Here is a 25,028-nt window from a genome sequence, read left to right on the forward strand (position 1 = left end):
AGAGTCAGGTGCCACTTAACAACCTTTCCGTCAATGAGGGGACCGCACAGGCAACAGTGGTCCTCTAAGATTAGCGCCACAGAGCCTAGGTGTGTAGTAGGCTGTACCATCTAGGTTTGTGTAAGTGCACTCTATGTTTGTACAATGACAAAATCATCTAAGGATGCATTTCTCAGAACGTATCCCTGTTGCTAAGTGATGCATGAGTGTACTTTTAAACTCGGCAACCATCCTGTGGGACTTTCCCATATCGAGTATGTAATAAACAGGAGGGGTTGTAAAAACAATGCAGCATGACACTTAATAATTCCAAGGAGGAAGGAAGGGGAAACCTACAGACAGGATGTGGGTTACGACCATTACAGTTAGTTAGTGGGAATCATAGAGGCTGGACTACTTGAATTTTCTTACCTTAACCTTTAGATATATGCATAATTCTTTATTTTATATTTTCATTCCTGTATTCTACCTAACCCATTTTTTCCTGAATACAGAATATGCTTCTGGTATAGCAATTGTGTCAGAGGTTATAATGATATCTCACGTGTCTGCTTCCACTGTTGGGGCAGAAATGCCATGTCTTATGCATCTCTGTGACTTGCTCTCCTAGTACGTGGCCAGCACACAGCAGGTACTCCTTTTAAATGGAAAAGGAAATTTGGAAGAACAAACCCAGGAGTGAGAAACCTAGCTTTCCCCTCGTCATGAACTCATCTGGTTCTTGTTTTGTTTCAGTTCTATTTTCTCTTTTATAACTATTTTATTAATCACTTCAAATTCTTGTGAAGTATGTGGGAAAGAGACAGAGAGAACACTAGGATAGGGAGCAGGAAAAATACCACAGGAGATAACGTGGAAATGGTCCTTCTCCTGGGAAAGGAAGCAGGCGCACAGCCCCCAGGATCCTCATGGTGAGGAGAGCCGTGGAGCAGAGACAGGTGCTCAAAGAGGTGTTTCTCATCACAGAGTGGTTTCAGGGCGCTTGGAATAATGATACAAATTTGCATTTCATCTTTGTCATCACCCAGCCAATCTTGATCATCTACCTGGAAAACCTCCTCCCTCTGATTTTCAAAATCCCTGTTTTTCTGTACCCTCCTTATTGAGACATGTTTCAGCACCTAGGTATATCTTCACTGAGCACCATGACTGTAACATTCCCAAGCACAAAACCCTGGCACGTTTTCTTAGGTGGAATCCATTAACACTTTCCTAAGCTTCAGTAAAACAGTGTTTATCAACAAGTTACCAAATATCAAATATTGTTTTTTATTCAATGTTTTATAGCCTGTCAGACCAAATCTCCAGTCTTTAAAGTATACCCCCTGAGATTCAATCTTCCAGCTCCCACCAAGCAGGGTGGCTTCTCCCTCCTCCTACAGCCTACACAACCAGCACACCATACTTACAGCCGGTCACCTGTCTGCCCTCTGTGCCCTGCCCCTCCCTGTCACTAGAGCAAGCTTCTCCAGGGCACCAGACCCACGTCTCATTCAACTCTGTATCCCAAGTTCATCAAGCAACAGCTGGTCAAGTGGTTCTCAGCAGGTATTTGCCCAAAGAACAAGTCACTTCAACACTCATTATCACTGTTTAGAACACGACTGTTTTTGTTTGTTTTATTATCGTTTTAAAGACTGCCCTATTTCTAGATTCCATTAGAGGACAGAGTATCCTCACTCTTCAGCAACAAAAGCTAGTAAGACAAATTTTCGGGATATTCCAGGAAATAAATATGCAATTCTTTCTTTAAATGAAATAAAAGACAAAGAACATGAATTACTCTTCAAGAACACTTAAAGTAAAAAGCAAAAATGAGTAAAAAGCAAAATAATGTATATCTAAGCAATTCTAAGGGTAAACACCCAAATGTGGTTCCCAGAACCTACTTTACACACAGAGGCCTCTTCATACCTGCAGAGAACAGCAGACGTGAGAAAGTGTTCTTGCTAAGCAGGCTGCCATTGGGGCACAGCACAATGTGCTCCAGGGGTGAGGGGTGGAGACTGGGAATGCTAAAGGGGGACATACAGAACTCCCACACATGCATAAACACATGCATGGCCACCAGCTCCTCTGTCCAATGGCTGAGTCACTCAGGCTCCACATTTTATCTTCCAAAATATGAATTAAAAAAGTCAAAGCTGTTCAAACGATTTGAAGAGCATGGAACACACACACATATATAAACTCATCCAAAAAGGAAGTAATGGAAGATTCATCATTTTTAAAGGTTACTGAGCTCATGCCCATAAAAGGCCACATAGTTCACTTTTCCACAAGTAGTCCGTTGCTACCCAACTGATCAGTTTGGGCAAAATAAAGAAAAAAAAGGAAATCCCAGAATAGCTTCTTCTGAAAAATAAAATATCAGCAAGGAAGCGACCCACTTCCTACACTGCCTCACAGAAGGTTACAAGGATAAGAACTGAAGAAGTAGTCTGGATGTTAAACACAAAGTAAGAACTTTGAGTCTCTGTAAAACAATTCATCTTGAAAAGTCTACAAATCAGTGGTCTTTTTCCGTCCTATGAGACTGTTTTTCCAAGCTTGGGGCTCTTCTTTAACCCAGGATGAATCACACAGCACATCTTCCTTTGCTGTTTGACATCAATTGCTTTAGAAATGCAGTGTCACCAAGGCTGCCCTAGGAATCCCAAAGCAGGGCTCTATAGAATTCAACAGTGCAGTCCATGGCTGCAGACATGTGGCAGGTGAACGTGGTACGCATTACAGATTAAAAAATAAATGTCACGGCCCCTTTCCTTAAAGAGTATACAGCTCAGTGAGAGACAAGACACAATATGAAGGATGCCATCATGGAGATATGTGGAGGGTATAGTTGTAACACAGGACAAAGAGAAGTAATTCCATGAGGGGAAGACCAGAAGGACTTCAAAGCAGCAGCTGCATCTGAGCTGGGTTTTAGTGGGAACAGAAGTTGGGAGAAGGCACAGAGGGAACAAAACGACATTCTAGGAAAAGGGAACAATGTGCGCAAAGGTACATCAGCGTGGGGCATGGCCTGTTTAAGGAAAGGAGAGTAGATATATGCGGCCATTCAACCACCAAAGATTTCTCCCATCAATCTACACCCTCCACTTGCACTGTCACCAGGCCAGGCCAAGCCAAGACAGCATCATCTCCGGGCTGCCCTAGGACAGGACCTGTGTACCTAAGTGATGGCCCATGTCCACTCCTGTCCCATCTGATTCCTCTCCACAACATGCAGAGTGACCTTGTTAAGACAGAATGGAATTGGAGGAGCCTTCCGGGATGTCTCTAACCAATACAATTCTCTCTCCTCATCATGCTGTTTTGCCTTTTCACAGCCACACTCACTCCCCAAAACACTGTCACATATTTGCTCAAGTATTTACCGTTTGCCTCCTCCATTAGAACTGAGGGTCTGTGAGCATAAGAAGCGTGTTCTCCTTCTGACTGTATCACCTGAACCTCAAATAGCGCCTGCACATAGCAGGAGCACCATCAACACAGGCTGAATGAAGCCTCTGCTTAAAACTTGTCAAGAGCCCCCCGATACATTTAGGATAAATGTAAAACCTTTAACAAGACTTTCAAGGAGTCTGCATCTCTCAGGCTTTCCTGTCCGGTTTCCTTTCAGGCTGCTCTCCCCTTCACTCACTATGTGTGAGTCACACTGGCCTCTTCCTGCCTCAAGACCTTGACTTGGCCCAGAATGCTCTTCCCCTCCTCCTTATCTGCTAGCTCCTACTCATCCTTTAGATTCAGAATACATGTCTCCCCAAAGAGGCCAGCAGCTAATTCAAGGAGTACTTGAATATCTACTATGTGCCAGGTACTGTGTGCTGGCTGCTAGAAAATACAGCAAGGAACAAAACAGAAGAAAGAGCAGAACCAGAAGGACCTACAACTAGAACACACAACTATGTACTGGGGAGCTTTGGGGAGAAGAGGAAAAAAACATAACAGAAAAAAGAACAAAAGCCCCTGCCCTCAATCTTAATCTAAATGAGGTCCTTCTACTATATTTTTAGGTTCCTATACTTCAGAATACTTTTTAAAATGTCCAATTGTAAGTCTGTTTGCTTAAGTCTGACTCTCCTACTTGATGTGAGCAGGAACTACACCTGTAATGTCATTACTTCATCTCCAGCATCCAGGACGGTGCCCAACACACAGCACATCTCAGCGAAAGTGAGTGAATGAGACAGGGCCTGTTTATAGTAGTGACTGGGAGTCAGGGAGCAGGGGGAGGATGAGAAGAACGAACGACAGTGAGGCTGAGAGGTGAGGCCTGGTTGAGAAGCGCTGATGCACATGGCAAAGTGGAGTACTCGAGGCAGTCCTTGGACATGGAATTTCTCCTTCTCTTCTACATACAGCCTCCTTTTGCTCATCACTGTCATATAGGATTTTATAGGATAAGGAATATATGAAAGTATTCTCTTAATTTAATACATCGCATTAATACCATCTGATTTCTCTGTTAATAAATAAAAACATCTGAGAATCTGTAGCTTGCCTCTCTACAAAAAGAGCAAAAATGAATACATTTGATAATTACTGTAGATTTTCATATTTTTATTTTTTATTGAGATATAATTCTCAAACCATAAAATTCATGCTTTTAAAGTGGTTTTTAGTATATTCACAAAGTGGTAATAGTCATCAGCACTGTCTAATTCCAGAACATTTTCATTACCCCAAAAAGAAACCCTGCACCTATTAGCAGTAATTCCCACTTCCTCCTTCCCCTAAGCCCTGGCAGTCACTAATCTGCTTTCTGTCTCTGTGGATTTGCCTATTTCTGACCTCTCAAATAAATGGAATCATATAGTATGTGGCCTTTTGTGTCTGGTTTCTTTCACTTAACATGTTTTCAGTGTTCATGTGTTGGAGCATATGTCGGTACTTCATTCGTTTTACTATAGATTTTTTTTTTTTTTTTTAAGATTGGCGCCTGACCTAACATCTGTTGCCAATCTTTTTTTTTCTTCTTCTTCTCCCCAAAGTCCCCCAGTACATAGTTGTATATTCTAGTTGTAGGTCCCTCTGGTTGTGCCACGCAGGCCACCACCTCAGCATGGCCTGATGAGCGGTGCCATGTCCGCGCCCAGGATACGAACCAGCGAAACCCTGGGCCGCCGAAGCAGAGTGCATGAACTTAACCACTCAGCCACGGGGCTGGCCCCTAGATTTTTAAATGAGTGTTTATTTTCCTCAATACAATACTACAGATCTACCAGAAGTCATAAAGAAACATCTGAAATAACATCACAACAAAGAAAAGGAACTTACTTGCATTGGGCATGAAAATATTTGATCAGATTCTGAAGTAAATCCACTCCCTTTTTAATCTTAATTTCATTGACCTTCAGCAGATACTGTTAAAAAACAGAAAAAGGAAATGACATGGATATAAGCAGAATATGAGTTTACTGTGAGCTTCTTAGGACAGATCATCTCTTCTACTTGTCTGGTATCTTTTACTATGGGTACAGCCTATGTACCCATATTTTCCGAATGCCATAACTAAAAGTTTCTTTTAGTTCGGTGCCATATGAATTGGTCATATTGAATTGGTGCCATATGATGGTCAGGTAATTAATGTTTAAGTGCCAAGAACTCATAATAAGGCATTCTGTCTTAACCTGCTAGGAGAAATGTTCCTTTTAGCTGCACAGAAGAATGATATGGTTAGAATGAATGGGATTCTAACCATCTTGAACATGCCTGTCTGCAGACTCTGTCCCAGGTCCCTTTCTTTAGACAGGTCATTGTCTAGAACACTAAGCTTTTGTAGTGTCTATAATCCTAAAAGACTTCTTTGACACTTAAAAAAAAGTGACTGTTATAAAAACCAAATTTTAAATTGAAATGAATTAAAGCCATTTTTAACTTGGGGAATTCATTAACCACCACAAAGACATCAGGAAGCCCCAGGATCTATAAAACCAGCACCAGGAAATACATTTGTTCTTTGCTAAAGGTTTATAGAACAAAGACTCCATAAATTCCCTATCCCCTCCAACGTCAGGATACGGTATAAAGAACCTGAGAACATGTCATCTCTGAGCCTGGATGCCTCTGACAGAACCACTGACCACACAGGCTTTTGAGCTGTAACCTGGGAAATTCACATTCAAGTGTTCTCTCAGGTCTGCCATGCAGCTCTAAGTAGGAGACGGGAAGCTGCTCTGAAAAGACAAACTACAAAATTTTCTTTTACCTACATAAATTGCCTTTAATGTCTTCTTCTCCCTCCTTCTTTTTGATATTTATTCACTGTAAATTGAATAAGATGTCTGGTAATGTATCAAAATGGTTAAATGGTTAATTAGATAGTTGGCAATGTGTCAAACTTTAAAATGTGTGTACCTTTGACCTAGAAATTCTACTTACAGGAACTTGAGATTCTAAGAAGATAATCATGAAAGCTTACAAAGATAAAATAGAAAAGAAGATTCCCTGCAGACTTGTTTGTAAAAGTGAAAAATGGCAATAACCCAAATGTAATGAATGGGGAATTAAATATGGCGCATCCATACAAAAAAAAAAAAGCTATGCAGCCATTAAGCCAATAAAACAGAAGACTTCCTGATATGGAAAGATCTCCACGACATACTACTGAGTGAAAATAATCAGGTTACAAAGCACCAGTAGAGAACAATCCTATTTATATAATTATTTTTATAAATGTATACATAGGGATATATGAAAGATGTTTAGTTAGATGTGAAAGTGGTTATCTTTTGGTAAGTAAAATTTGGCGTTATTTTAAATTTTTTAATATATTAAATATTGACCATATATATATATATATATATATATACACCAATTTTTTAAAGTACATATTTTTATAACCATAAATAAGCAAGACAGGCTCTCTCATACCTTCTCTATCCACAGAAGCTCTGTATTACCTACTTGGCATACTGAACTTCTTTATAAAATTCATTTTGAAGAAAAAGTTCCACAGCTTTAAAATAAACACCTGAAAACCATTCTTCTAGATTCTTCTTCCTGAGCAACTAAAATTTAAAACAGCTAAACAATGTCAAGCATTAAAAAGCTTGAGAGCTTCAGTTTGCAGAAACAGTGAACAATTTAAAATCATTTGAACTGCGGCAATCGATCCACTTTGAGATGCTGGTCCTAGGGGAACTGCTTTCCCAATGCCCTTTCCTACCTGTGGGAAGCCCTTTCCAGCCTGTGTCTGGCCAGTGTCTACTCCTCTTCAGATGTGCCCCCTATGTCAACTCCAACTTCACTGCCAGTCAAGCCCACCTCTGCTTTTGTACGCAGAGCCCCACTCCACTGACTGCCAGCTCTGCAGAGGCAGGAACCCCGCTATGCTTGGCACAGATTGGGGCCTGACAACTCTCTGGGACCCACTCAACAGATGGCTCACGTGAATGACTTAGAGGCATCAACCAGACAGTGTATTTCCAATAAAATAAAGTGCTTGACCAGCCCACACGATCCACTCACCTAGACCCAGAAGAGGAAAAGTACCTAGTGCTGGGTGCAGACCAGAAAGCAATGACAGAGCTGAGTGTGGAACTGGCACCCCTCACTTCACGGACATGCTAATAACATGCTGACTGAGTTTCATAACACACTAACCACTTTTTAACAAGCAGTCTCCCAGAGTTTAGGTAAACAGATTTCCTCCTTACTGGCCAGAGAGCACAACCTGAACACAAACACACACCCTTTCCAAATCCATTCTTTGTAAAAACAAGAAAAACTACTACTTAATTTCACCCAGATTAAATAAAAACAAAACCTTGCATTTGTACAGCACACAGCAATTTCCTAGTCCCTGACTCCTTCTGCCTGGGCTGATTTCTACAAGACTATGTGGAACAGGCCAGGCAGGCATTATATAGGATGTCTGCTTATAAAACATCCACTATAAAACAAGTATAGAAAAACATCCACTCTCCTATCTACAATAACACTTTAGCTAAAAATTAAAAATATATATTAAAAAAAACTTTCTAAATTTTCACTTAATGAAAACCAAAGCAGTAAAGGAACAACAGAGGAACAAAAAAATGAGACATAAAAGACAAGAAAACCAGCAGACGTAAATCTAACCACATCGATATTAACACCAAATGTGAATGGATTAAACAATCCTACCAAAAGGCAGAGACTGGATTAAAAAACATGATCCAAATATAGACTATCTATAGCAAACACATTTTAGATTCAAAGATAGACACAGGTTGAAAGTAAAATGATGGAAAAAGAAGTTCCATGCAAACAGAAACCAAAAGAGAGCTGGAGTAGCTATACTAGTATCAGACAAATGTCATAACCCTGATCCCTGAGACTCGTTCTCCTCCACTGACCACTTAAGACGTTGTTCTGGGAATAACAACGTATTTAAATATACTCCTAAGATACACATTTATAAAGGCTAAGCTCCTCCTGCAATTAAGAAACAAACATTCCAAAATCAAAAAGTGCCTTTTGGATTAGCTTTGCTGTTGACTGCTCACAGGGAATCAAGATCTGGCTGAACTCAGTTTCAATACCTGTCATAAATATCACCCATGCTTTTTACACATTTAAAACACAAGTCTGCACTGCTGTAAGACGAAACACAAATGCCGTCAAGCTCAAGTGGCTTCACTGCCACAGCCAGGAGGAATGAAGCCTCAGGCAGAGGTGGGAAATGTTTCCACATGCCGTTTTTACAAACAGACCCACAAGCAAGGCATAAAAAGGCTGGAAGCAAAAGCCTTCATGCTTGGTCTCTGATTTCTCCATCCCTAAGCCTTCCAGCAGAGAAATGTTCTCAGTGTCAGCCTGCGATTTTCCCCTCCCCAAAGCAAGGGCTCAGGCTGCAGGAGAGAGCGGAGCAGAGGAGCTCCCCAAGGTACAGGGCCTCTTGCCTTGCTGAGCGTCTGCACAGTGAGCTGGTAGAATCTGGGTGGAAGCACTTTCAAAGGCAGGCGGCTTGGCTTCTGTAATATGCTCTCACACACTTACGCAGAGAGGACGACAAGCTGCATTTTTTCCCAGGTGACGTCCCACAGCCCGTCCCTGATCATGGATTCCATTGGTACAATGGGAACCAATACATTTCATTAAAAAATACCTAACGAGGGAGTTTTTTAGTTCAGTTCCAGTGGGAGGAGATGAGCCTAAGTATGTATGTGAGGCCAGAAGGGACATTCTTTAAATTTAGTTTTTCCCTACCTTTAATAAAAGGTTGGTGTTAGATTAATCTAATCCCACCATCCAAGAGACTAAGGCTCCCCTAATAATAGAAATGGAACAGAGTCCAATAATGCACATGGTGTTTTCTCTGAAGCCCCTAGGAGAAGCCAGAAGGCATGCTCCCCGGGACACGGCAGGCTCACCACAGCACGCGTGAAGGTGAAGGCTGGCTGCTGGCAGCCGTGGCGCCTGGCGCCTCCCAGCCTCTTACCTCACACATCTGTAGCTGGAATAACCGCCGCTCCTTTTCCATCTCTTCAGCAATTTCAGCCCCACTGATTTCAGTACGGATCATCCCGTGGAGCTTGGCATGTTCCTTTTTCTCCTTTTCTATTTTGGTTCTACATGTGAAAAAAGCAAGGGTAAATCGAGATGCCTCCGGCACGGCGCTCCACACTGGACAGCCTTGCAGGGATCCCATAACCCAGCCTGCAAGGCAAACGCTCGCCAAGCCTGGCAGGAACAGGACAGCCTCTCACCTTACTGGAAAGGAAAATGCATTTAGTCATCAAAATGTCAAACTTGGCCTTTCTTGTTGAGTATTTTCTCAACAAATACTTCCTAAGCACCTACGTTGTGCCTGATGTGGGTCAGAGGAGGTAGAAAGTCTGCTTGTGCCTCACTTGTGTGTCCGCGTGCAGCCCAAAGGGGACTGTGCGGCCAGTAACGGTTCTCCACCTCCCAGTTCTCCTCCTACTCCTAAGTCAGTGAAGTCACGAAAAGGACAGTGCTCATCGCCACAGAGGGAAAAAGCAAGCTTCTCAGTTCTTAAGCTTCACTCCTCTTTCCACATTTATCTCATGCTTGAGCTGCATTGCGTAAGTGTCAAGTGTGCAGCTCAGGGTATAAACTGACCAACTGGAGCACGTCCAAAGAAGAGTGACCAGGGTGAGAAGCAGCCATGAAATCACAGCAGTTAAGAAGCAGTTAAGAAGGGCTTAAAATAGTCAATGAACTTTTATTCTAGAAAAAAGGAGACTAAACAAAAACCACAGAAAGCACTCAAAAATATAAAGGCTGCCACGAAGAGAAGGGGGTAGACGTTTTCTGCAGAGCCTCAAGGCAGACACTAGAAGACACAGGCAGCATTTCTTAGAAAGCTGTTCAACAGGAAATGGGTTACTTTGGGTTCGAGTGTCCCATCATTTGGGGAGGTGGTACTTAAGAAGAGGCAAGAAATATCGTTTCTAATTCTTGTTTTTTACCTTGAGGCACAGCATTGGGCAGACAGTAGGTACTCGACAATTGAATGAGTAAGAATATAATAAACACACCACCATAATGTAGGGATATTTTTAGATGGACCCATGCACAGGGGGGCTCGAGGTTCCTGGGACTACAATTACACAGCTCCAAGGCTCCCCATGACACCATCTCAGAGGGATCAAGACACAGGCCAGACATCGGTCATACCCATAATAATCAAGTATGGAACAATTGTACAGGAATTTCAAAGATGTCTAAAGCTGTTTGTTACGTATCATATGGCCTCTTGGGATAAATCAATCTCACAGGTAAATAGATAAAGAGTTAATTCCTTTATCTATCCTAGAATTACTTCAAGTTTTAAATGGTGTTGCTCCCTCATTCTCAAATTCTGCGATTTTGTGAGTAATTCGGTCCCCATCCTACCTATGTGTGTCGTGATTTTACAGAATGTGATCTCATTCCCCTTTCAGAACCAGAAGGCTCTCGGGCAACCCTCTTCAGAAACCCCTTCACACTCTGCTTCATGCACAGAAGCATTTCCTCTAGGCACTAAGGGTGGCAGCGAGAGCAGCTGAATGAAGTCAAATGTACCTCGTAGCCCTGGCTCAATGGCCAGTAGCAAACCACTGAGTCTTGGTTTCCCATCTGTGAAGTAGGAATGGTGATCCTTCCCCTATTTATGCACTGAATTGGTATGCACATGAAGGATGCTAAAGGGCCAAGGATAGCAAGATGGGAGCCTCTTGGGTTGAGCTGATCCTCAAGGTATTCTAGTTTAACACTCTGCCTGTGCTTATACATGAACATATGCCATCAGTGAAACTCCAGAATTTGAGGATCCAAGCAACTTCCAGGATGGAAAGTGAAGACTTCCAGGATGGGACAAGTATCAAAGGTTTGGTTTGAGCTTTGTGATTCTTCACCACTGAATAGATACCCAAAGCTGGTGAAAGAACGCAAACCCAATTAAATACTTGTAGTTATGTCTGGAATGGCCTTCTTCTTTATACGTCTTACTTTACCAGATGGTTTCATATTAAAGTTTCTCTTTCTACCCAGAAAACTCTACGTTATTAACCAAATGCACAGCGATTACAAAGCAAACGAGACATTTAAAAATATTTTCTATTTTACAAGTGTTTAAAATTATTGAAATCATTATCCCCACAATCACTAGCCCAATTCTATCTAGCTCAATTCTCTCTATTCCAGGAATGAAAAACTGATCAGAAATATTACAACTGCCTGAAGTCAACCAGTAGCAGTAGTCTTGCCTTCGATGGAAGCTGTGAGGCACATCCAGGAATCAACAGACCCATTCCTCATGTGCTTTTGGCAGACGAAGCAGTCAAATTAAGTGAAGGGAAGGGTGTTCCAACAATCTCTATTTCTAAAACCAAGGGGCCAGGAGTTCCAGACAAATACAGCCACAAAGTGAAAGGCAGATGGCTTTCACAAATCACCAGGAAGATAAAGTCTGAAAATTGTGCTGCTGTCATAAATGGTGATAAAATGGAGAAAGTGATTCAGAAAAAAAGGAAGGAAATACCTCTTGAGAGAAATTGGCCTTACCTTCCCTCAACTCACTTTCCTGGAAATAATATTCTGTAACCATTATGACATAATAGAAAGGAACAAGGAAAAATGTGTTTAAAGAGGTTAACATCATTGAATTTAGACACCAACTATGAAAGCATTTGGCATGCTAACAATCACAGCAACACTGTTCTAATGAATTCTTTCCTTGATTAAGGTTTCTTTAGACAATACCTTCAAGCAATAAAAGCTCGATCTGAAACTGAAATATTACCTACGCTTATTTTCTGAAATGCAAACACTTACATTTTTGTTTCATAGTCCTTCCAAGCTTTATCAAAAGGCTTTTTCAGATCCTGTAAACAGAGAGGCATAAATTAAACAGGACTAATCATTAACTTCTGGGCAAGATAAACTTACTTATCCCTAGGCTAGTCCTGAAAGGCGCATTAATTTCTCTAATAAATGATGTATGTGATCCCATGAAAAATAAAGACCTTAGAGCACAGGGTTTTAATTAGACTAGTGGTGGTACTTCCTTTTTTCCTTTCTCTTTAAAAGTTTTTATTATAGAATATACCAATGTACACAGAGGAAAGTGAAGAGAATCATGTAATGTACTCATCACCCAGTTATAACAAGTATTAACTCATGACCCATCTTGTTTCACCTATACCCTACCCTCTGTCCCAGGATTATTCTGAAATTAAACCCAAAAACACATAACATTTACTCTGCAAGTATTTTAGTGTATCTCTCTAAAACAAAGGGACTCTGACTTTTTCTATTAATATAGGAATCTCTCCAACACATGTCACTCTGATTTGGGCCCAACAATAAGAAGACAAAAGCCATTCGTCTTCTCCTGAGGTCTCTCGATTTCACTCTTCTGTCTGGAACATAGGACCTCATACATAAAGCCTGGCTCAAAAATATACTGAACCATTAGAAATTCTATCAAACGGTTCCACCTATTTACGCTCCCTTTACAAGGTTCTTTTGGAAGACAGAATCCTTTTTGTGGAAGGGGCTCATTTTTTTATTTTTTGGCTCTTCATTGGCCTTATGCCAAGGCCCAGCCCCTCAGCCTGGCCTCGAAGGCGCTCCACAAACTGGCCCTTCCGCCTCGTAAGCCTCATCTCCCACACCTGCACCTCAGCCAACCCATGGCTTCAAGCTATACCAAAAGCTTCACGAGCAGTGCTGTGTCATACTTCTATAAATCTGCATGTTTTCCCTCTGCCTTCCATTTTTCTGACTAACTTGGCTGACATGTTCTTCAGGTTCCAAGGGGATGATGAGCAATGCTCCCCAGTGTTCTAACAGCTCCCCAGGCCCACCCCACCCACCCCAGCAGCTCTCCTGGCACCCTCTGTGAAGGAGATACTGAGAGGTTCTGCAAAGGACCTTGAGATCAGCCAGCCTGGGCTTCCAAATGTGCCCAGATGTGACCAGGAATTATGGGCAGATCCAATCAAAGAACTCAGTCTCCTAAGAACTCAGGCACAATCATCTCCCTTTCACAGCACACAGCTGTTCGTGCCAAGGACATGCAAAAGCAACTTACTGCTTAGCATCTGGTACCCAAAAACCACTCAAGCGCTGACTGTTTCTCACTCATGTACTCGTGAAACAATTCAGGGCTCCAGTGTTTATACATGGCAAAGCACTTTCTAAACAACCAACATCCTTCGGAAGACTGAAAAATAAAGTCAGCTCAAGCTTTACTGGCGCCATTTCCCATCAGGAAGCTACCTTCTTGCAAGGATCCTTTTCCCAGTGGTCAATCAGTGACACACCAGCTGGAAAACCAGACTTTTCCACACAGGTTTCACTGCCCAGCTGACAGAGCCCCAAAATACTTTACAATTTCCAAAAGCGTGGTTTCTTTCCCTTCACATCCTCCTAGACTACCAGCAGGACGACGAGAAAGGCCACAGGTCATCACTGTTAGGGCTGACAGGTGGTGCTAGGATAGCAAATCAGGGAAACTGAGGCAGCAAGCAGCATCCTGCCATCCCAGTTAGAACGCATGAATGCGGCTGCTCCCCTGACAGGCCAGTGTGACTGTGATTCCACATTCCACAAAAACAGTCCCGCAACGAGCAGGACTTTTAACGTCATACCCCTTTCACTCCTTTTAGGTCCCCCTTCAGCAAACTGTCCAGAGGGAAAGAGATGATGTTGTTCATATTCTGAATCTAAAAAACAAAAACAAAAACAAATATTCAAGTTCCTTTTTAATCTAAAGTGAGGACACAGTAAGGAGGTTAGAGAACACTTGGTAATAATTAACTTGCACTTAAAAGCTGACCAGCCCAAGTCTGACAGCCTTATTCTTTCTGACATTCTTTGTAATGATTTTATCTCACAAATGAACATACAGACTAGTGAAAAGTCTACATGTGTCTATTTTTCAGAATAATAATAACCTTCTATTATTAAGTCATGAAGCTTGTGAAAAGATAATAATCACAATGAAGAAAAAATAATTCAAAACAATCAATGACAGAACCACTTTAAAGATCCTGGAATACAGATGCACACCCCTACTTCCTACTTCCTACTCGCTGGTGGCTCCATCCGACGCCCTGGGGCTGTGCTCAGTTCTCAGGCCCCCAGATCCCAACCTCCCCAGCACAGCCCCATCAGGGGAAGCCAAAAGGAAAAACAGAATGAAGAGGGCTCTGTCTCCTGTGAACATGTATGGCTAAATGTTGAGAGAGAACAAGAAAAAAACTGAGTGTGAGTGTGCATGCGTGTGTCACTGGGGAGAGGAAGATAAAAGAGGGACACAGGGTCTTGAGGTCCCTGTTCTTCTCCCTGAAGCAAGAAAAGAGATGGTGGCTTAGTAAGTTGTCACCACGGATTAAACCGAGCAGAATCAAACCTCCTGACACACACTGGGAGCACACTCAGCGCAAGCAAGCCCGTCCCTGCTGACAGTTCAAATGTGAGCAAACTGAGAAGCACGGAGCTTCGTCAGGAAGGACCTGCAGGCACAGCCCCGCCGTGTTCTGAACCCTACAAGACTCCCTCCCAGATGAGAAAACAAGCTGAAGACCTACTTTCCCACCCCCCAGGCTCAGACCGCTCCCTTAAGTCAACACAACTGCCAGTTGGCCCTGCTGGGGCCTTGTGGCACATGTGTCACTGTGGGTACATGCACTAGATTACAGGCCTATAAAAGGAGAAAGACAAGAGTGAGGACTTTGGAACCTTATGCATTCATTCCTACAATCAAGCAAAGAAAATTTTATTTTTAGTAGAATTACCTTGAAATGGAAGACCAACTATAGACAGAATTTTTAAGGCAATATTGGATCTGATTTCCATACACTATTCAGCATATGAACTTCCAAAATGGAGAAAGAGGGGCTGGCCCTGTGGCTTAGTGGTTAAGTTCAGCGAGCTCTGCTTCAGCACCCACGTTAGGTTCCTGGGCACGGACCTACACCACTCATCCGGGGCCATGCTGTGGCCATTTCCACACATCAAAAAATGGCCATTTCAATATAAAATAGAGGAAGATTGGCACAGGTGTTAGTTCAGGGCAAATCTTCCTCAGCAAAAAAACATGGAGAAAGAAATTTACTTGAAAAACACCGGGAAAGTGTGTAATAATGCCTGCACCAACCACCAATCCTGCCAAATAAATAATCAATTAGTAGCTGCCATTTCAGAAATGCCTTTTTTTGGGTAACTTTTCTCCTGGGCATACAGAACTCAACATTCGTCACACACCTGGCACTCCTCCAAGGTGTAATGCAGTCAGCCATGACTTGGAAGGATTGGCCTTAAGAGGTAAATTCTCAAATACTGAAAAGCTGAGTTTAAGGCGAGGTCTTGTGGATGACTGGGAGGAATGGTGACAAATAAAAGGCATGCTGGTGAATAATCTCTGACGGCAAGCACACCTGGGTTTCCACGTAAACCGCGGCAAGAATCAACACAAGTGAGGAGCACAGGTCGGCCACAGTCCACACGTCTTGTTCCACATTTCCACTGCCTGCTAAGAAGCATGCTGGCAACTAGCGTGCCCAAGCCAGCTCGGCCACCCCACGCCCCTCCTTGCCATTCTCACCACCCTGCTCTTCGGCTGGGCCTCACTGCCCTTTTTCTGGCCTGAGGCAATGGCTTCCCCTGCTCCTGGCCGCCATCTCCTCGTCTCTGCCCGCCCCACTCCTCCTGCGCAGTCCTGTCAGATTTATCTGGTTGTCCCTAGTCAAGCCTAAACTTACTCCTGCATTTGAGACCCTCCAGAACGCAACCTCCTTTGCCACTTTCCACCTTCACATGCGGCCAAATGAAACTCTTTGCTGTCCTCCGCTCCCCTGACTCTACGCTTGTGCTCCATTTGTTCCATCCAACGACACGTCTTCCTCCCATCCCCACTGTTCAAAGCCTTCCCACCCATCAGGATTACTTAGATGTCACCTTCTCCATTAACATCCCCAGTCTCCCAGTAGGAAGTGACCCCTCCCTCCCCAAATCCTCCAATATCTTCCTCTTAAAAAACTTCTTAAGGTACTTGACAGGCTCTACCCTGCATGCATCTTATCACTCACACCATAAATCCTAAAGGGTAGCTTCACGCGTACCTCATTTTTATATTCTCCAAAGCACTTAGCAGAGAGCTTGGTCCGGAGCAGATCTTTGATAAACATTGGTTGCATAATCAATACAGTTAAGTATTTTTCTGAGCATCTAATATGCAAGAGACAGAATCTAGAGACACATCAGTACTTTTAAACCAAACATCGTATAGGGAAGGCAAATGTGAATTTGTTAATTCATTCATCATGCAGATATTAAGTGCCTATTGTGTAGACAGCAACAAGCTAGCTACAAAATAAACACAATGCTTCCCATCTTGGAGGAAGAGTAAATATATACATATGAAAAATTAAAAAGTCTAAGACATGCCACACGCAGCTATTTTACAGATCCCAATAGCTCCTTGTGGAAAGAAACGATGACTTTGTCTTTGAACAGTCAGGCAGGTTAACCTGGGCTTGGGAAGAAGGCGACTGTCTCGGTTACTGAACCTTGAGACACTGCCCATTCACCCACATGACCGTACAGAGCCACAGCTGGAGTCAGACGCACAGATCAATGCAGTCCTGATGGCTGCGTGGAGAGGAGCCAATGCAGCACCATCTTGGACAAGCCATGTGCAAGAGATAGGGCAGGAAAACAGCTCGAAGGGGAGGGTGAGAGCTGTGAGGGTGGCAGGCTGAACCAAAGGCACCAGAGCAACTCAGTTCACGGCGGGTTGCGGGAAAAAAGAACAAGGTACTTGCAGATTAAAAATCCTATTTCTAGGAAGAACTTTAGTAGGTTTTTTTACAACAGATGTATCTAAGCATGCATGTATTCATGAATGAGGAAAAACAAGATTCTCTACAGCAGGGGAAAAGAACCTCCATCAGAATTAGGTTTGCACATCTACTTTAAGACTATTCGTTAAGTCAAATAAGAACTTAGGTACTGATGACAGATATCAGGGTAAGAAGAGGTAAACTAAGGTTTGGTATCCAGAGTGAAATATGAAAGTGGAGAGAGTGAAAATTTGTGGATATGCAAACACACTTGGCCGGCTTGCTTTCATTCTAGACGTGGGGCCCACAAGCTAGTGGTGAACACGACATTAAACAGCCATTACAACTGTGATAAATGCTACAAAGGAGATGCGTAGACCCTTAGGGAATGACAGGAGATGAAGCTGGAGAGGTACAGAGGGGTTAGGAAAGAAAGATGGATTAGACAGAACCTCAGTCCTCAGGAACTCAGGGTTTAATAGGGGAGATAAAGCACCTACTTAAGTAAGTAAACTGCCAATGTGAAAACTCTAAGAGCCATAAATAAAACACCGTGGGATTTCCGAGAAGAGAAATTACTTTTAGTCTGAACACAAGGGAAATCTTTGCTGACCAGGGTTTATGTGAGCTAGATCTCCAAAAGACAGGGAGAATTTTGTCTTGAAGATGGGGTGGAGGGTATTCCAGGCAACAGGAACAGTGTGGAGCAGCAGGCAGAGTCACAGACGTGGGAGCACAGCAGCCATGTGGGCAGAGGGGCAGAAGAAGATAGTATCTAAAAAGAGAAGTCTGGATGCCAGATCAGCTATGGGGATTCTGGCCTTCATTCCAATCAATTTTTCTTTCTGGAGTTATTAAAATAATCTAAAATAAGAAACTATTCCCTAACCAGAAAATAATTAGCTAAATTATTATAAAAGAAACAGAAAGTAGTTTAGCAGTTGCCTGGGGCAGGGGCTAGGAATGGAGACTAACTGTAAGAGGACATGAGGGTCCCTACTGGGGGAAGAAAATGTCCCCAGACTGATTTATGGTGATGGCTGCACTTCTTGGTAAAGTCTCTAGAAATCACTGGCTTCTATACTTGCAATGGGTGAATTTTATATGTAAAATATGTTTCAATAAAGCTGTGTTTTTTTAAAGAAATTATTACAAATATAAACAGTCCTCATCAATGGATTTGTTAACAAAGCTTCCATACTCCTGGACGTTAGCCTCTGTCTGCCCTCTGCTTTTACACGCTCTACGTATGTCACCGGCACAGCACAGAATCATTTTGACTCAGGGTGAGCGTCTCAGGAAACGACGGCTCTTGTCTCTACCCAGGCCCCGAGAACAAGTGCACTGGAGCCCAGATGTCCTCTCTTGGCAAGAGTGCCCTGAAGCACGGAGGCCGGGCTCTGAATCCTTCTCTGACTATGTGTGTTGGGGCAGCCCAGGATCCTCAGGCTCACAGCTAAAAGAACCATCCTCCATTCTGGCCAAGTGAGATGAAAACCACAGCCAAAAGATTATTATACATCCCTTGTGCTCAGCAGCTCCAGCCTCAATTTATGAGTAATGAAATTTTTATGATCTATGAGAAGAATTAAATTATCCCTGGGCAACCCAACTAGAATATTCTCCTCAGCGCCAAGCAAGAATCAGGCTTTCTCTTATGCTCTGACTTACTTTTAAGAAGTATGTTATGTAAAATGGCTTTTTAAACACCACGCACGGTCTGGATACAAATTATTAACCTTAATCACTGCTATTAACTATGGATCTAATACCAACAGCAAACATGCCTTCTTTAAAGTAACAATCCTCCCCTCTCTCTCTCTGTTCCTGGGTTCATTTAGATATGTCTGACAAGATGAGTCAATAAGTTGTCAAAGGTCTGTAATCTCACAAGGAGAAATAAAATGATTCAGTCAGCAGGGCAGGCAGCCAAGCAGGGCTATCAGAAACCAAGAACCACCTCAGGATGCTAATGTCACAGCAATTGGCAAACAAAGACAGACAAGGAGATTGGGGGGCTAGGGAGACATAGCGGCCAAGAGCCATATTTCATGCTTTTCTTCCTAATTATTTTATCATTCTGGTCTTAAAATTCCTTGACTCTCTCTTTGTTACTTCCATACTCTCCAAAATCTTCCCGACCTTCCCCTCAAAACTTCCTCAGCTCACAGGGGCACTGTCTCACCTGCTCCTTTAGCCCCTGGTCACTGGTTACCACCAGCTGCTGATCAGCCAAAGCTCCACCTTGGGCCCACCTGCAGCTGTGCCTCAGGGAACCACAGTGCTGCCTCTCCTGACTTAGGCAATGAGTAAGTCTGCTTTGCCAAATGATCTTGCCCAGGGGATCTGTCTAGAAGCCTCAACCTAGATAGGATTCTCACATCATAGCTCTCTATTTTTAAGGAGCAGCCAAAAGAAGACAGAATCAAAACAGAAAATGTCCCTGGGTAGACTCTTCTTGGCTCTAGGCTCCTGAATCTAGAAAAGAACAGGTGTCCTCAGGGTTGTCCCCCAAAACCCTTAATAGAGCCTAACTCTCTTTGCAGATTATCAGCTTTTCCTTAAAAGACCAATTTATCGCTATATAAAATATGGCCAAAGAATCTTTCCTGAAACTTATTTGTGTCATGTAAGTTCATTTTAATATGCCTAATTTATGAGAAACTTAGAGGTAGAAAAGACACTTTGAGATCTGCAGGGTTTTTCTTTTTAACTTAAGCAAATGCTGCTCAATCCCAGAGTTAAACAGATAAAACCAAGGCTTCAAAGAAAGACAAACCACCTGTTCAACCTTCCATAGGGACAGCAACACCTCCTTGTCAGAGGAGGGAGAGCCGCAAGAAGACCTCAGACCTCACTGCTGCAGTTAAGGAGAATCTTAGCAGAGCTTTCACGTCAGCAAGGACACGCACATACGAAACAGCCATCACCAGCTGGGAGCTTCAAGTCACCTCCAAGAGCTGGAGCCTAAGACCCAGGAGGGTCTGGCTGGTGTTGCTAGGGGTGATATAGTAGCAGGTAAGGCATTACACCTGTGCTGTCCAATATGACAGACACTAGCTACAAGTGCCCATTCAAATTTAAATAGGTTAAAATTAAATCAAGTTAAAAACTGAGTTCCTCAGTTGCACTAGCCATATTTCAAGTGCTCAAAAGCCACATGTGCCTAGTGGCTTATATTTATATTGGATAGAGCAGATACAGACCATTTCCAGCAATGCAAAAAGTTCTATTAGACAGCAACACTTTAGACCAAGGGCTTAAAAAACTTTTTTAAAACAGCTTTATTGAGGTGTAATTGACATACAATGAACTGCACACATTTAAAGTGTACAATTTGACAAGTTATGACATATATATATATGTATATATACACACACCCAAGAAACCATCACCAAAATCCAGACAGTGAAATAGCCACCATCCACAAAAGTTACTTTGTGCCGCATTTGCAAGCCCATCCCCCAGCTCCTCACTCCTCAATCTCCAGTCCCCAGGCAACAATGATCTGCTTCTGTCACCAGAGAACAGTCTGCATTTTCTCCACTTTCATATATGTGGAATCACATAGCATGCAGTCCTCTTTGTCAGCTTCCTTCGTAATTGCTTTGAGATTGAGCACACCTACTTTGACACGCGTCCACGCTGTTGCATCCAGAGCTCAGTCTTTCTTGCTGAGCAGTATTCCATCATCTGGCGATATACTACAATCTGCTTATCCAGACACCTGTTGACACACTTGAGTTGTTTCCAGTTTGGGGGCTACTACAAATCTCAGAAATAAAGCTGCTGTGATTATTTGTGGGATGGGGCTCTCAAATAGTGGCCAAGAGGCCTTTTTAGGAGGTGACATATGAGCAGAAGGTGAAGGAAGTGAGGCAGAGAGCCATGTGAACATCTGGTGGACGAAGATTCTCGGCAGAGGGAATTCCTAACATGAAGGCCCTGGGGCAGGCGCGTGCCCAGTGAGTTCAAAGAACAGTTTTCTACGTTCTTTCCAAAGGCTGCTTATCTGAAAGAATGGTTACCTAGTCAGAAAATTTTGGCGAGAAGCAGAAGGTAGTAGGTAAGATGGCCTGAATAAATCCTTAAATGGCACAGGGCCATTTAATCTCATTTAATCCTTAAAACTACTCTGAGAAGTAGGTGTTATCCTCATTTTACAGATATGAAAACAAAGAAGGTTAAGCCACTCACTGTGCTCCCAAATTACACAACTAGGAAGTAGCAGAGCTGAGCTGTGAACAGTGAAGGCAGAGCCCCATCCTTTTACTACCAGGATGGCTGACCTTAGAGTTCAGTCTCACACTTGACACAAGACCAGAGCCGGATAAGCTGAGACTGAATACACGCTGCCCTCCCAAGTGCCGTCCACGTCAGAACTTCCTTCTATCCCTGTTATACAGAGCAGTTTGTCAGATGCGTGTGAGGAAGCTTCACAAAGGAAGACCGTCTAGTTACTTTCTTTTTTGGTGTAAGAGAAGAGACTTCTTCCCCGGAGCATGACAGCCCTGCCTAAGGTCTACTGCACGCACGTGCACGTGCACACACCCACTCTCTCTCACACCCTCACACAGGGCCCTTGTGAATATGTGCTCCCAGGGCAGGTTCTTTGGCAGCAGAGCCACTCTGATGGTTTAATTAAAAAGGAGAGGGGAGAGCCCTTGCCAATCTTGAGTGCTTAACACAAACTGAAAGATCAAAACCAGCCAGCTGCCAAAAACACATTGGTAACTTTCACACCAGAAGAAAGAGGGGAAACAGCTGACCTGGTTTCTGCCTTTAACGTCAAGTCACTGGCAGCCAGGCTGCTTTGATCTTTCAGGTTCTAAGTAGAAAGAAAACACTGACCTCCTGCCCCCCTCTTCCACTGGAGAACAGATGATGAAACTACACACTTGGGACTACCTACAACCCTGCTGAAAACCCACAGACGGCCAACTCGGAGAGACAGACAGGTCAGCACAGAAGAACCCAGGATCCATGCAATCCACAACTTCTAAAAACCACAGGATGCTAAAATATTTAGTTAAGCCATGAACCAAAAATAAAAGCATCTTTTCAAATTTATTACCTCCAAGAATCCGAGGTTAGGAGGTATTTGCTGGCATCAGCTGGACCCTGGCACCCTGGCCTCAATCTCCCCAGGGGGAAGCGTCGGAAGCACTGCACCAGTATACTCTACATGTACGTGTGTATACAGACAGTCCTCCAGAGCAGCTGATTCCTCACCATCGAGGGCAGCATCCCTGGGGAACTCACCAGAAATGCAAATAGAATCAGAAACTCTCAGAATGGCGCCCACAAAGGAGTGTTCTAACAGCCTCCAGGTGCTGCTGATGGAGTGAAGGTTGAGAACCACATCCAGTTGGGATGGTGTGGGGCCCATGGCTTTTCTTCTAACAAGTTTCAGGTGATGCTGGTGCTAGTCCAGGGACCACACTTTAGAACCCCTGCTCTAGGGCAATGCTTCTCAAACTTTAATGTGCCTTTTCACGCTGTGGGGATCTTATGAAAACGGAGATTCTGGTTCAGTAGGCCAAGGGGAGAAGGGCCTGGGAGTCTGCATTTCTAAGAAGCCCCATGTGATTCCACTGAGTGCAAGGCTAGGGCTCCTGGGGGCGCAAATGAAACAAACTATGTCCAAGTGCTTTGTAAACTAGAATCTGGAATATACAGGTATTGATACAGTTTGCCAAGGTTTAGATTTTGAGGAATGATTAATAAACAGCTGAAAATTCCCAAAGAAAGAGGAACGCACAAGAAAAAGCTAGGACTTTGACTTCACCCATATAAATTTGCTGATGACTCTCCCCGGAGAGGCAGGGGCTTGACTCTTGGGTAAGCATATCACCAACAGAAGGAGACACAGGATGCACAGCCTTCACAGCTCACAGCCCCTCTCTTCTGCACCATCAGCCTCTTCCAGCCACCAGCTCCTTCCCCTGAGGCCTAGAAATAGGCTTAAGTCTCTCTCATCTAAAAACCTTCCTTTTTTCACTTTCTCCTTCCGTTATGAACTTCCCCCCAGAACAGTGAACACCTGCTGTCTCTCCTCCTCCGCGTGATGTCTCCTCATGCTACTGCAACCTGTCTTCTGCCTTTACAGCAGAGTCAGGGAAACAGTCATTGTGGCCTCCCGATCACCAAAGCCAACAGTTACTCATCAGAGCTTCTCTTCCTGCCCCTCTGCTGCCCAGGTGGTTCTCCACCTTCATTCACATCCTCCTAACCCAGCCTGTCCACACCTTCTCCCTTAGGTTTCACAAAAGATTTTTAAAAGCCTGAGGTCCCCTACACCATGGTGGTTGTCCTTCCAATAGCCAGCAACTGAGAAAATATACAATGACAAAAGAAAACAAAAAGAAACCCTGTTTTGAGTTCATTAACGCTTTCAAACGATTATTTTATAACAGCATGTCCTCCACACATTTGACAAATTGTTAAAGAATACGTGCAAGGCGTGTGTTTGTAAGCTTTGCAATCATGCTTGAGTGCAGATGGACCTGAGGACATCTTGTGATAGCCCACAGGACTCCCCTGCCCCACCTTCATCCTAGGGACTCAAGGACCCAAGGCTGGGCTGGAGTCACTGCCTCACCTTCTGGGGCCTCACCCTCAGGGCACTGTGGCATCTGTACAGTGGCTATCACACCACACATTGCATTATAATAAACACATCTGTGTGTCTCCAAGCCAGATGAAAGTTATTAGCGCTTACTGCCCCGTATAGCACCAGAGCACGGCCCAGCTCCCAGCAGGTGATCAGTCACTCTTTCAGCTGAGTTCTCCTCCCATGCCCAAGGCGTCGCTCCCACCCTGTCCTCTCCCCCAATGGCTTTTGCCACTTTCTCTGACCTCTAGAAGTCAGTGTACTGTGGGCATTACAATGAGGTAACACTGCTTCTCCCAAGAAAAGAAACAGCATCAAAGTACAATTTACACATATTAGATGGCTAAGCTACCACCAAAATCACAGGGCTCTGACATTAGCCTTATTGTTACTGTTGTTCTGGTCAAACTAAGGATGTGCTTTCATTTTGGTCAGGGATTCTAACTGTAAGAAGTAGCTTACTTTGTCTTGCGAGTCTCAGACAAAGAATTTCCAAGCAGACATTAGGCCTGATTAAAACATCAGTGGCAAAGGTTGCTGGGTGTCCAAAGTAACTGTCGGTAGGTCCATCCATGAACTCTATTCCCCTCCAGAAGTCCTAGCCCTCAGCGTTCCTCACTCAAAGCTCACAGATTCTTACTTTGCCTACAAGTCTAACAAGCCAAATCATCTTGTTTTCCAGCTCAGAGTGCTGTGGAACAAGAAACACTGGAGACTCTGATAGTGGTAAAAACCAGCAATTAGCAGGGAAAAGAGTGTCAGAATATTAAAAAGCAGATGTCGGAAATGGAAAGTTGATAGTCTGGTGCCAATCTAGGGCAGATATTCCCACATACCACGTACAAGCCACTGGGGCTTTCTCTAGAATTCAGCACAGTTCATTAATCTATGTCCAAAACAATGGTAAGTCTTCCCCCTAAAAGATGAAATTATGCTCAGTGCCCCTGTTTAATAAGAAAGAATGCAAGACATTTTAAAATACAAGACATTTCAACAAAAGCAGTTAAAAGAGAAGAAAGTTTATGGAAGTACTGGAGGTGAGGACCTCTGGTTCAAGGATCTCTGTATGAAGCAACGAGCTAAGTGTTATTAATATAGAGAATCAGCTCATCTCTCACCTAAGATTATGG

General features: G+C 43.4%; 1 protein-coding gene across 11 annotated transcripts in view; it reads right to left on the minus strand.

The window, feature by feature from the left end:
- The window catches only part of ASAP2 (ArfGAP with SH3 domain, ankyrin repeat and PH domain 2), a 176,799-nt gene that overhangs the window by 61,032 nt on the left and 90,739 nt on the right, over window positions 1-25,028 (minus strand). For 7 of the 11 annotated variants that reach the window (XM_023619569.2, XM_070235912.1, XM_023619565.2 and 4 more), the window contains 4 exons: window positions 14,091-14,165; window positions 12,271-12,320; window positions 9,431-9,560; window positions 5,284-5,369 (listed from right to left, as the gene is read on the minus strand). In XM_023619569.2, the coding sequence (XP_023475337.1) occupies window positions 5,284-5,369; window positions 9,431-9,560; window positions 12,271-12,320; window positions 14,091-14,165 (341 nt within the window). Of the gene's footprint in view, window positions 1-5,283; window positions 5,370-9,430; window positions 9,561-12,270; window positions 12,321-14,090; window positions 14,166-22,359; window positions 22,589-25,028 lie in introns of those variants that run through there. The other 4 variants (XM_070235919.1, XM_070235917.1, XM_070235916.1 and 1 more) reach the window with 3 other exon arrangements.

Source organism: Equus caballus, chromosome 15 (genome assembly GCF_041296265.1).
Source record: "Equus caballus isolate H_3958 breed thoroughbred chromosome 15, TB-T2T, whole genome shotgun sequence".
Lineage (NCBI taxonomy): Eukaryota > Metazoa > Chordata > Mammalia > Perissodactyla > Equidae > Equus > Equus caballus.